General features: G+C 37.8%; 1 protein-coding gene across 50 annotated transcripts in view; it reads left to right on the top strand.

Annotated features, from left to right (window-relative positions):
- The first annotated feature begins 607 nt into the window (after positions 1 to 607).
- Positions 608 to 13,459, top strand: part of Dscam1 (Down syndrome cell adhesion molecule 1) — a 59,615-nt gene continuing 46,763 nt past the window's right edge. For all 50 annotated transcript variants that reach the window (XM_028320259.1, XM_028320260.1, XM_028320246.1 and 47 more), the window contains exons 1-2: positions 608 to 712; positions 8,079 to 8,217. In XM_028320259.1, the coding sequence (XP_028176060.1) occupies positions 8,172 to 8,217 (46 nt within the window). In that variant the 5' untranslated portion in view covers positions 608 to 712; positions 8,079 to 8,171. The remainder of the gene's footprint in view (positions 713 to 8,078; positions 8,218 to 13,459) is intronic.

The following is a 13,459-nucleotide window of genomic DNA, read 5'->3' as shown; positions in this document are numbered from 1 at the left end:
ACTGTTTAATTTTTCTATATGATTGATTATATTTAGTTTTTCTTACTAAATACTGCCATAAAATTGTTATATCATTTACTATCTTCTACATTATTTTTTAAAATAAACCGTGTACTCTGATATCGTTTTTCAATTATTACTTGTTAAGTTTTCTTCACCATTAAAATGTAAAAAATAATATTTTAGATTTATAATAATTACAATGAAATGAAAATCAACGACGATACAAAGATATAAAAGAGATATAAAAAAATATTCAGTCCGAATTGATAAAAACACTAACAATCAACAATACGACTGATTTCAAACTTCCAATACTGCGTTTTTATAGCAAAAGTATCGCTGCTCTGCGACTAGCAAAATCTTTGTTAGGATACAATTAAGGGGCTCAATAGAGCTCTAATGCTTAGAATTCAAGTGCACGAAGACAATTTCCTGCGCGCGCAATCTGCGGGTCCTGTTTGGTACTCGGTGATATTCGTACAGGACGAATACGAATCCTTCTACGGGGTTTAGTGAAGAGCACAGCACGATACGTCTATCCTTTTTGCTGCTCGGATGTCATCGGCCGTTCATATCACGGCTATAGTATTACTCACTCCGCGTCTGCACCCCGGACGAGTCGGTCGCCGCCGCTCGTCTTTTCGCGTGTGTTGTGGTTTTAAGTGTGCCTAGTGGAAGCTGCGCTGAACCAACACTCCTCTCTACGCAGGTAAATACAAATCAGACCCTTCTTAATCCGTCCCATTATACTTTTGTGTCAAAAACATTTTCGCAAACTAACGCCGGCTGAGCGAATGCGCGACCACGATCGATAGCGATGTTGTCTTTCGGAGTGCGGGGTCCTTTGGGTATTTCTACACATTAAAAGCTCTTTCCTGAAAAAAAGGCTTCCTACTCGCGGAAGTTATGAAACTTAATTGATGTTTTATTTTATAGGTACACAAAAGATAAAAAAGTGAAGAAACACAATCGGTAGAGTTGTGCTGCACATGTATGCGATGTAGAGCGCCCGTAATCAGATTTAATGCACATGTTAAAACAGATAACTATAATAATTGAAGGTGAATTGCGATTATGATAATGTCACGTCCATTCAACAATTCTCAGTGTCAGTTGTTAGAGAACGGCCATAATATAAACGCCGGTGGGTGGAGGATATTAGGAAACTGCGGCCGGTCGGATTTCTCAATTTATTGATCTTATACAATTTTACATCTCACGTTTTCGAAAGAATAAACATTGTATGTAGGTAGTTCTTTAATGAAAAAATATAAATTACACTAAATAATGAAGAATTCACATTAGCGCAATAATAAATAAAAAATATTAAATTGTTAGCTTGAGAGCCAATAGATTAGATACCATCTTCGAAAGTAATTTCAGATACAAAAAATACACTTGGACGTGATTTCTTCACTTCAATTGCACCTGCGTACATCCATGTAGAGTCGGACACTAACGTACTTTTAATGGCAAGTATCATTTGAATTAGTTATTACTACCTTCAAAGAAATAAAGATGATGTATTCCAAGATCGTAGAGTTTGAATATCATTAAACTTTTTTAGAAATAATTTCATCTAAATTCAATAGTAAATTACTTTCACTAATAATCTTTCTTAAATCCTTATAAAAAATGTCAGAATAGAACTTCAACGCTTTTAGACCCACATGTAGCGCTCTACACAGCTTTCGCTACATTATAATGGTAGTAGCGTAGAGCAAGGCTAGGTTACCTAGCTACGGATACGAAAGATATTATTATAGACCTATCTATGCAAAGTAAACCGGAATGCTTGGAAATTAACTTAATAACAAGTCACATTCTATTAATAAATGTTGACATTATGGGACACGTGATTGATGTAGTAGCTACAAGGCACATCTAGACCAATTTTAGATTAACAGAAGTTTTCTATGTTTTCGTAGTTAGTGTAGCTGCGTCGTAAAGGGCGTTTGTAGGGCCATTAATTTTAGGCACCGAGGGCTGTGCCCCGACTCCGGCCCTCGAGCTCATCGACCTTTCCCCATTTACCTATTGCACGCTCAGCAGGGGTGACAAGTCATATAGAACTGCCCTACTTACAGTATTGTGGCGCATTTTATGAATAACTAGCTGACCCCGCGAACTTTGTTCCGCCTTAATGACAATAAATAAACAGACTTTTTTTTTAATTTCGAACGGGATAAAAAGTATCCTATGTCCTTCTCCTGGCTCTAAACTACCTCCCTGACAATTTTCAGCTAAATCGGTTCAGCCGTTCTTGAGTTATAAGTGGTGTAACTAACACGACTTTCTTTTATATACAGTGTGTCCGGGCATGTAGTGATCAANTTAATTCGGTAATTTATCTATGATTAGACTGCCACTAAATTTGGTGCTTTACCACCCTCATAAATTCATAATACAGTTGAAAGCCCAGCCCCTGGTGCTATCAGAGCACTTGTCTATGATTGGAAAGCCACTTAATTTTGTTCCTTACCACCCTCACAATACAGGTGAAAGGCCAGCCCCTGGTGCCATCAGAGCACTTGTCTGTGATTGGAAAGCCACTTAATTTTTAATCTTACCACCCTCACAATACAGGTGAAAGGCCAGCCCCTGGTGCCATCAGAGCACTTTTCAGTGATTGGAAAGCCACTTAATTTTGTTCCTTATCACCCTCACAATACAGGTGAAAGGCCAGCCCCTGGTGCCATCAGAGCACTTGCCTGTGATTGGAAAGCCATTTAATTTTGAATCTTACCACCCTCACAATACAGGTGAAAGGCCAGCCCCTGGTGCCATCAGAGCACTTTTCAGTGATTGGAAAGCCACTTAATTTTGTTCCTTATCACCCTCACAATACAGGTGAAAGGCCAGCCCCTGGTGCCGTCAGAACGTGTCCGCCAGCTGCCCGAGGGCTCGCTGCAGATCGCAGGCGTCGCGCGCGAGGACGCCGGCGAGTACTCCTGCCACGTCGACAACCAGTTCGGAACAGACACCGTCACGCACACGCTCTCTGTTCTTGGTAAGTGATTGTAATCTTTGTTATAGGGCCACAGAGGTAATTTTGGCTTGACTTGACCCCCAAAACTCCGATATCGTCATCAATCATCATTTGTTTACGATACAGATTTGGTTTGAAGCCTCTAGTGCACTACTAGGTGTGAGTAACGCTCCTGGTAGTAGTCAAATACCATATATGCACGTAGCAGAATCTAGTTTTCCTATTAAATGAGACTTGTCAAATTTTATTTACAACTGGGTAAATTCTTATGTTAATGGAGCTGTATGGTCGGAAATATGTTTTTGTTACATCCAAACAAACCCCAGCGAAACTTCAAATGTACTGCAGACATGTATAATGCTGTGACATGTCCGTTACATCACTTGTCACCCCTCCCACGACGTTCCATTATCGCAGAAACCGTCTTAGTTCAATAATGTCACCTCGGAAATCGCAGAAAGCAGTCGTAATAAATGTTTTACTTGCCTTCCCACAGCGCCGCCCTTCCCTCCCCAGCTGACCGTTGCCTCTTCCTCCGTGTCGTCGCTGACCATCCGCCTGAAGCCCTCGGAGCAGCCCGAGCAGTCGCCCGCCGCCGGCTACACCATCCACTACAAGCAGGAGTTCGGAGACTGGGAGACTGTTCAGGTAATATCTTGAAATTGGTATTCTATTTACTGTATTCTTAGCAGACTTCGATCTACTGGGATCTTTTGTGTATCCCAATGACAATTTAACTTTCCCCCGGGACAAACTTGACCTTCACTTATTGGGTTTTTATTGGCGGTAGATCCTGGCTATACCAGGCCTGTTCATCTCCGCGAGTTTACATCGAAAACAAAACACACACGATGGCCCACCTACAGGATACTATTCGACAAGGCCTCGACCTCACATACGAGCGAACATTGACTCACGCACGCGTATTCTTGTGTATGATGGAAGAAAATAAAGAAAATGGTGTACTAAATACTGTGCAGTATTTAACTGCCTAAATAATAATAAAAACACAGAATGTACTTTTTTAAGTTGCCTCAAGACACTGAGAGGTAAATAAGTAGTTAATATTATTCATGATAATTCATGCTAAATCATGTATTTCCTTCGCCATTTTCCGCAGTTTGGCACCTCATGTCACATCATTTTACCGAAGTCAGCCCTATAGCTTCGGCGCAGTGCCGATCACTGACGTTTGTCAACAAAATGGTGCTTGACTCTTGAGACAGGCTAAATTGCACCATATTGTTAATGACATGAGCATACATTTTTTTAAATACCTTCGCGAAGTAAAACTTCTGTAACTTCTTTTTCAGTTATTTGCCAACACAAGAAAAACCAGGTCGTTAAGGTATGTTTTATTTGCATTGTATTATTAGTATTTGAGTTGTTCTACAAAACGAATGTAAATTTATTAGTCTACGTCTATTAGTTTCGACGTAATTGTTGAACAAAGATACCCCTTCCCAGCGGTTTCCATAGTAATCGGAATAGGTTGTGTGATTCTTTCAGGCAGTGCATTTTCGCATGTCGCGTGCGCTATGGAAACCGCTAGGAAGGGGTATCTTTGTTCAACAATTACGTCAAAACTAATAGACGTAGACTAATAAATTTACATTCGTTTTGTAGAACAACTCAAATACTAATAATACAATGCAAATAAAACATACCTTAACGACCTGGTTTTTCTTGTGTTGGAAAATAACTGAAAAAGAAGTGAAAAAAGTCATGTTTTTTTCTAATTAAATTCATTCTTACTCCCTTAAAATGTACGAAACTTGTATCTGTTTTCTACTTCTACTAATAGATAATTTTATTGGCTATCGCATGATATAAAATTTTTGCTTATTAGTGTTAAGCTACCCACGCTATCACTTGTTTTTGAAGGAAGAGGTGAAAACTTAAAATTCAAAACTTAAATCCTTGTAATTTTGCGAGAAATGGGTCAAGCCCCAAATTTGAAGTATTTTCATCGATAAAATTGTCCATAGATTATGCCCTTAAAGTTTGATCACTACAAGCCCGGACACACTGTATATAGATGAATTAAAATTACTCGTGATGAATGGACTGCTCGTTTTGCGTAGGTATACTTATAAGGAATACATTGTTGTTGTAGTAAATACAATTCTTTGTTTGCGAATCCATTGATCGACCATCATTATTTAGCAATTTTTGAAGGATATCATTAGATTTTTGGTAGAGTGAGGATACAAAAGTATCTTAATAAATGCGTAAGGTATACATTGGTACCCTGCCTATTGTGACTTCCTAAACGAAATTGTTCCATTCAATGCTTTTTAACGGACGAATTCGTACGTCCGCGACAGGTGCAAAACGTTCAAAAGCAGTCCGGGGAGTTTGAGCAACTCCGCCCACAGGTACAAGGACGACCCTTTTTTGTAATTTTACAAGTTCGGATTTCTTACTTGGATTTGCCATATGGTGCTTATATCAATATTCAAAATATGACACTTAACTGTAAATATTCTTTGAGAGCTCTCTCCTTTTTACCTGTAATTTGATTACCAAAGGTGACTTACCTATTAAGAAGCCCCACTCTCTCTTTACTGTACTGTACTCTTTTATCGTTGCTCTACCTATCATAACGCCCATCGAATACGACTATTTCAGTACAACACTACCTTTGTAGTAGTATATTTTTAGCTTCTACCTTTAAGAAAAACATTTCTGCTCGACGTCGTAACCTTCGACATGTCGCATGTCTCAGTAGATGTGGGTGTCCAAGACAGCTTCCTGCGTATTAGGGGGATGGGGGGGCCTGACTTCGGATGAACGGAATTCGCCCGTCTGAACCGGGAGCGGGGGGAACCTCCCAGACGGCCGGGTGCTCGTCGATAGCATATACTACGAGTATATACTCTAGTACATACATAGCTGAAGTACGCAGAACGCCGCCCGTTAAGAATTGAAGATTGCATGATATAGCTATCTCTGCAGAGCTAAGGCCGTGATTGTCGGATGTGGGCACTTACAGCAATAGATCTCGTGTTGTGCGATGCATCGTCTAAAGAGAACTTCGATCGGGACCAACCAGAACAATATTCTAACTCATTTGTACCTCTTTTGTTCATTTACTTTAGTGCACATAAGGCGGGGTTACTCCCTTACGCCCTTTCCGTATTCTCAAAGCTCTCGGTAGCTATCCCTCATCTAGCATCCCTTCATGAGTGATTGAGTGATTCATAAATATGAAATAGCGATAGAGAGTAGTCCAGCAGATTATTATCCGATGAATCGGATGAACGAATTTTCTATTTTAATAATCTCCGTGATTAATCGCAAGTAGAGCTGTGCAAGTCTCACAACGAAACTTGCAGACGCATTGATTTATTTGACGCGCAAGATTTCCATTTCAACATTCTACATTCGGCTAACATAAACGAGCACTCTTGTGAAACCCAAACATGAACGCGTGGCCATTTCTGGATAATGGCGCCAGAAATAACCTTCCGTCGCTCATGCCGGTACTGTGTCCGTACTCCGCGGTATCATAGCGGCCGCAATCTAGAATACATGCATGTGTCGCACTCGCATGCCATCACCTTGATACAAATAGGCAGGTAGATCCGATAACGAGTACCAGCATAACATAAACTAGTAGAAATCTATAAATAAAGCTCTTCTGTGGTTGCGCAAATTTACACAACTCACAAGCAACTCGTACACCAAGTTATTTATTACAGCTCTGATCTCCATCAAATGTAGAGTCGTTTATCACTTAAAAAAGGTAAGTGCTCTTTTTTATTTTTAACCAACGCAAATCATACACGTTATCCTGCGCCATCTATGCAAGGTTTCTAATTTATTCGATCTCTTGCCAGACAACTTTAAAACAAGCTTTAATCGGACGCGGTGGCCTTAACGCATTTGATGTTTGGCGTTAAATGTATCTTACTGATTGGTTAGATGATGTCACTATCATTTGCTTAGCGGTAGATTGTCAAATGTTACACAGTCAGTAGGTACGGAAACATTCAACATATTCCAGTCGTTTTTGCAATTTTTAAGTATATTTCATTATCTACTCTACTAGACCTGTTTATAAAAACATGTAACATTTTTAATGCGCATTTACTGCAGCTACGGGCAGAAACTTACTGATAACATTAAACATTTCTTAAAATTACGAGCTATTTGCCTTCCTAGTATATGAAGGTGTTTATCTTAAATATTATTATGCGCTTGTTTTATATAACATAAAGATAATTATAATTAAATCAAAACATGTAATAAACAGAACTTCGTGTCTAATCTCATTTCTGCTAAACCAATATAACATTGAAATTGATTAAAGAGTCCCCCATTTTTAACGTGCGGTAGGGCTAAACTAACATTGTTGGTACACTCATAATGAAAGGAGAGGATCGCCCCCTACAATAACGAATATTACACAGTAGATATATGAGCTTTGTATGAAGCTTCCGTACTGTTTGATTTATCTACTGTGAATATTACATCTGCGCATGAAAGGTATTGTCACGAGCCATATGGATTTCCCTCTTCCGTTACACAGTTTATGTAACAAAACTAAGTGATTAAGTACAACACTTACTACTGATTACTGATTATCTCTACAAAAGGCTCGGTAACGTTGCTTTAGAATTCGTGACGGTAGATGTGCATTAACCAAAACAAGGGAGTTCCTTGCGTGACGACGGTGTACACTTCCGCCCCGGACTGGTGGCGGTAAATGGAGTTGTTTAATAAAAAAATTAGTTGTTTGTAGTGCATTGTTCTTTGAACATTTTAATGCCTTCATTCCTTAAAGACAATTGAAAAAAAAAGAAAAATATGAACGTGCTCTGCTTTACCCTTGATCAACCACAATCTCGCCTAAAGCCTAAAGGCTGCGATGTGATCTATAAATAGAAAGCTCCACAGAAAAGCTTATTGTCTTTATTTTTGTATTCGCTCCGGGCTTACAGACTTTTTGGCTTGTATGAATTTGAGAACAGTCTTGAAAAAAGAATTGTTCAATATCTACAATCCTCTTTTACACGACACGTATTTTCTGACTTTGTATGTTCATTACATGAAGTACTACATTTACTTTTCTTTGTTGCAGATCCGGCTGAGTCCGGCCGCATAGCGGCCCTTTGGATTTTGTTTTTTGTTTGTGAGACAAGTGATCAGTGAAGTGTTAAGTGACAAAGTTAACATGGCGTGTATCCCCCTATTTGCCCTCGTGGCACTGATCGCATTGGGTAAGCAAAAATTTGTCTATTTTTAGATTTAGTTTCAATTTTATAATGCTCTTTTAATAGATTTCGATGATAATCTTAATTGTAACAAAACTACATAGTACGAATATTGAATTACTTGACCTGTAATCGAATTTTCCTTCAATACGAGAGCTAATGAAGTCTCTCCTTAAAATTAGGGAAAGTCTAGAACTCTTAGACAATGTCATGAGTTAATTGAGTCTCCACCACGTTATAGTTTAAGTTAAACATGATATAATAAGTAGGATACTACCCACATTCTAAGAATACAATATCATGTCGATTAACGGCAAATGTAGAGCCACTAGCAAGTTTAATATAGGAGAAATCATTTAAAATTCAAGATTAATTTCGTTATACGGGGAGGTCATAGTTACTAAAAGCCAGTTACTACACCAAATTCATAGAATAGTGCGAACAAGGCTTTAGAGCCGTAGAGCGTCTAGCCAGTAGCTTCTGCTATGGCGGGGAGGTCGCTTGTAGCGTGTCTAGCTACTAGTGCTAGCCAGCGAATAAACACCAGACCGTTGGCCTGGCGCCTGAAGGTCGCGGCCGTGAATGTCTTCGAACTAAAGTTCATGAACTTTACATACGGCAATGTACTAGAAAACCTACGAACGTTTATATTACGAATCAATAAATTTATTTTGATGTTCAAGGAGTATTCGAATTATTTGCTTCTTTAAAATTATGATGGCGAGAAACCACATAAAATAATGAATTTCTCTAAAAAAACAAAATTAAATAAACATGAAAAATATCTGTATTTTCTTTTAACGTAGAGTCAAATAACCATCCTACTGAAATACGAATACGGTTCGATTCAGCCAATTACAAGCTAAAGGCCTAAATTGGTGGAGTTTTATTTCCGAAGTCTATGTTTAACTCAGCCACAACTTACCCGTTGCCGTATTAGTCATATTTTATTAGTAACGTTTTTATGATGAATCATTCTAATCTCTTTGAAGTGACCTTAGACGAGGGAAATAAATTGCGGCATTCATACAATTTACTTATTGCAGCTGTCTCAAAAAATTCTTAACTTTAATTTAGAACTTAAAAGCTTTATTTATGAGTGCAAGTAGTCCTTCCTATAATTTGCCTTCACTTTGTACCTACCTCTTGTTTTACCTCAATGCAGTACATAATAGATAACATTAGAGACAAAACAACAGTTCTTTGAAGAATTTTTAGAATGCGCGTGCGCTGCTCGGTGCCCTCTTTAAGCGACAAAATTCCAGCGCTTGCAACATCTTTACAAACAAGCGGAGACATCGTTGGATACCATTATCATCACGCAAAACGGCTTATGGTGTAAAGAATTTCATAAATGTCCATAGTCCACACAAATATTGTACTTGAAAAACTCGCAGCGGTAACCTGTCAGTTACGGCTAGAGCTTTACGGAGCTTATCATTTTCTTTTAACGATATAATCTTAATAGCTCTCTCATTACCCATTTTATTTAATATTTTTTAAATTTTATTTATATTTAAATCAAGAAAGGTCTATTTTTATCGCTACAACAAAAAAACTAAACTTTTTCATGCACATAGTCACCGCCGCCATGCCTTTGGCTCTACAAAATGTGGTTTAAATGGCCAATAAACTTACAAAACAGTACACTGAATACTTGAATAGTGTGATGGTAATGCATTTGGAATTACCTGACTGAATATGCATGAATGTTTAACCTACTCAATGAAGAAACATGCGGCCCATTCAAAGCATTTTAACTTTTGTAGACAGCTCTAACTGTGCTGTATAGCATTTTAAATGTAGTACGGGATAGAATAGTTATTTTTTTGCAGGTAACTGTAGATTTTGGCTTACTCGTAGAATTAATTCTGCTTTTAATCTCTACTTCACCAGACTGTGATAAGATAGAGCTAGAAGTTACAAGTTATAAAAACTTTTTTAACGTACTTACCCGGCAATCTTTCCCAGTTAGTGGTTAGTTACAGTAGCCGTTACATTATGCTATGTACGTGTGATCAAGATCACACCCGTGTGGGGCAACACAGATAAGGATAGTTTAAGATTACACGAAATTCAGCGTCGGTAGAGACAGGAGCAGCGGGTGAACGACCGCAACTTTTATGGCCGTGTATAAAATTCTCACCAAACCCTCTGCGTGCTAATTGAATGATTCCATATGGCCAATATGTAAGTATGGTATTCGCATGTTTGTTCTACATAATTTTATGTGGCCTGAGTTCGCGCGAACCATTCTGCATCTCGCAGACAAAATGTTAGAGTTGTTATAAAACACTGAGCTTCCTTAGGTTAGGTTTGGTTTTTGCCTAATTTGTAATGTCATAGAGTTTTCTTCAGACTACGTTTCCACTGAGTCGGGGGGAGCCTGAGCAGTGTTTTCATTTGCACATTTCATACGCTGCTTCCGCCGGAAATACGTTGCGTTACGTGAAATCTATGAAAAACCCACTCCGCTCCGACAAGCTCCGCATCAGCTCAGTGGATTAACAGCCAGTAAATTGAAATTAATGTTAGCCAAGCTAAATTGAGATTCGCCTTGCCTGTAACCGTAGACAAACAGCGATTAAAAGCGCATAGCGTGATAATTGCATTATTACGTTTAATTTATACACCGCCACTTATTCAACAGTTGTACTGGTGTTTGTATCCCAACTAATATTATAAATGCGAAAGTAACTCTGTCTGTCTGTCTGTCTGTCTGTCTGTTACGCTTTCCCGCTTAAACCTCGCAACCGATTTTGATGAAATTTGGCATAGAGATAGTTTGAGTCCCGGGAAAGAACATAGGATAGTTTTTATCCCGGTTTTTGAAACAGGGACGCGCGCGATAAAGTTTTTCTGTGACAGACAAAATTCCACGCGGGCGAAGCCGCGGGCGGAAAGCTAGTAGTTTTATAAGGGTTTGATATTTATTGTGTTCTAAATAAGGAATCAGATCTAAACATGGCGTCACTGCGCGCCGTTCGTTTTTTTAAATCTCCACGTGCGTCTTACTACTTTGGAATTTCAAGACGGATGGCTCCCGGTTGAGTCCGTTAAAAATTAGTCAACTTTTGTAATGTGACGTGAATTTTGAATGTCTTATTCATTGTGTGTATTTTGGTCACAAAGCTTTAGTATCCATCGCGTTTTTTATTACCTGTTCCTGAAATTATGGAGTTCTCTACATACTCGTAGGTAATTTATAAATATTTTTGTTTATTCTTACGGTTATGTAGACACTTAAGTATTTGTAATTACTGGTTACCTGTCTACTAAAATGGCATGAAGTTTTGGCTCATTGCCGTATGAATAATTAATACTACTACATTCTAGCACACTTACATAACATAATTTTTAGATCCTGGATATATTTTCAATCTTTAAAATAGGTAAGTACAGTACATGGTTTTTTTACAAAAAGTTAGTGAGAAGCTTTAAACCGTAACACACTGTGGAAATATTAAGCAGGTTCTCAACCGTGAAAATATGATAATAAATAAGCTCTTAATTACCGACGGACCGTACCTACGTTCTTTGTTATTTAGACCGGTTATAATTAAGACTTTGTTTTCATTGCCGTAGAGACAAGCCTACAGCTAAACAACTTCCATTCAATTCTATTGTGTTTAATCAGCTCTTAATTGTTGAATGATGTAATCCGAAAACGTATCATATTGATAGTAGTATAGTAGTTATTTACCTAATCCTATGGTGATGAATAAGCTTCTAAAAAGCTTTCTTAACACTAACATAAAATGGCTGATCCGATGAATAGAGTGGGCGGAGAAACCACTAAAGTAAACAAAGGAACAAAAAGCGGTTCGCTAGAGGGTAAATTAATTATCTAGTTGTTTACATAGGTACTAGTCAAAATCTTTGGATGTGGATAAGATTGTTTGTATTTTTAATTAATATTAAAATAACACTGTTCATCACTTCACCAGCAGAATCATAGATGAACCAACGCCCATTTAAATTAGAATGGAGTCCAGTAAATAGGTCGGCTCGCCGGCTTCGACTAGCAGACAATCACCCGGCGGAATATGCATTCGCGCATCAATAAGATTATTTGTAAATTAACTCATTAACAATCACATGTTATAAACTCTATTGTGGATAGTGAACCATGTTGGAGAAAACGCGCACTTCGATTGTTAACTACTTAGGTAGAGCATTTTAATGTTTGTAGACTATAGGCATAATATTATGAGTCCTCCGCACATTCTGCAGTCAATGTTGTCTCTATTCGCTGTTAAACTTGTGCCTTTTACCGTTTCGGCATAAACAAATGTAATGTTAGTAAGGCGTACCTACGTAGAGATTTTTTTTTTTTTTTTTTTATTAGTGCTACTGAAATGCACTTGCAACTGGTGCTAACGGTTTACTCCAATTGCAATGCGGTGTTTTAAATGGAGATTTTGTGGGTGTTCATACTGTTCATTTATTAAAATCTTTCAGGCTGTTTACTATATAGGTTATGTATATTTTAAAGCTATTGGTAGTTTCTTCTTTTTTGGTTATATCTATTAGATTGTAGGGATTTACGTTAAGCAAGCGAGAAGTGGTTTCATGGATGTGGCGTTGTGTGACGAATCTAGGGCATTGTGTAATTTAATCAGTACCTACGAGTACACAGGTTTTATTTATAGAGTTCCCCAACCCAGTCACTTATTGATTTGTTAAGGTATTATCATCCCTACTATAATAGTTTTGTTATCCGATGTGATTGATAGTAAAAGCAGTAATGGAGACAGTGACAACTTTAAAATTTTGAATACTGAAAAATTTTCAATTGCACGTCTGAAAACGTGTGATTGAAAATTTGTTGTTTTGAAACCAATCTTGATTTTAATGATCGCATCAAAAAATCGCACTCACACGACCTATATTCTAGTCTTTAATTGCAATAAATCAGTAGTAAGTAATTTAGTAGAATGTCAACAAAAATGAAAATTGTTCGTGATAATGATAACACAGTAGAATGCCGTTTGTCGATGATATCACGCGTGTTTCTTATCTCATTATGTACAGGTTACGCGATAGTATATCTATTGCTAACTTGTAGTTTATTTTTGTTTACTTTATCGACATATCAATACGTGTGAAATGATGCAGAAAGTAGTTTAGGGTTGCTACTAGTTTTTACATTGTTTTTGTGTCCCAGTAATCTATTTATCTATGTATTTGAAGGTAGTTTTTAGCGTTTTCTTAAAATTATACAATCAGTCCTATTTGTTCCCTGTTA

The sequence above is a fragment of the Ostrinia furnacalis genome, unplaced genomic scaffold, assembly GCF_004193835.3.
Source record: "Ostrinia furnacalis isolate ACB-3 unplaced genomic scaffold, ASM419383v2 OfSCF7367, whole genome shotgun sequence".
Taxonomy (NCBI): Eukaryota; Metazoa; Arthropoda; class Insecta; order Lepidoptera; family Crambidae; genus Ostrinia; species Ostrinia furnacalis.
This window is presented reverse-complemented; position numbering and strand designations above follow the sequence as displayed.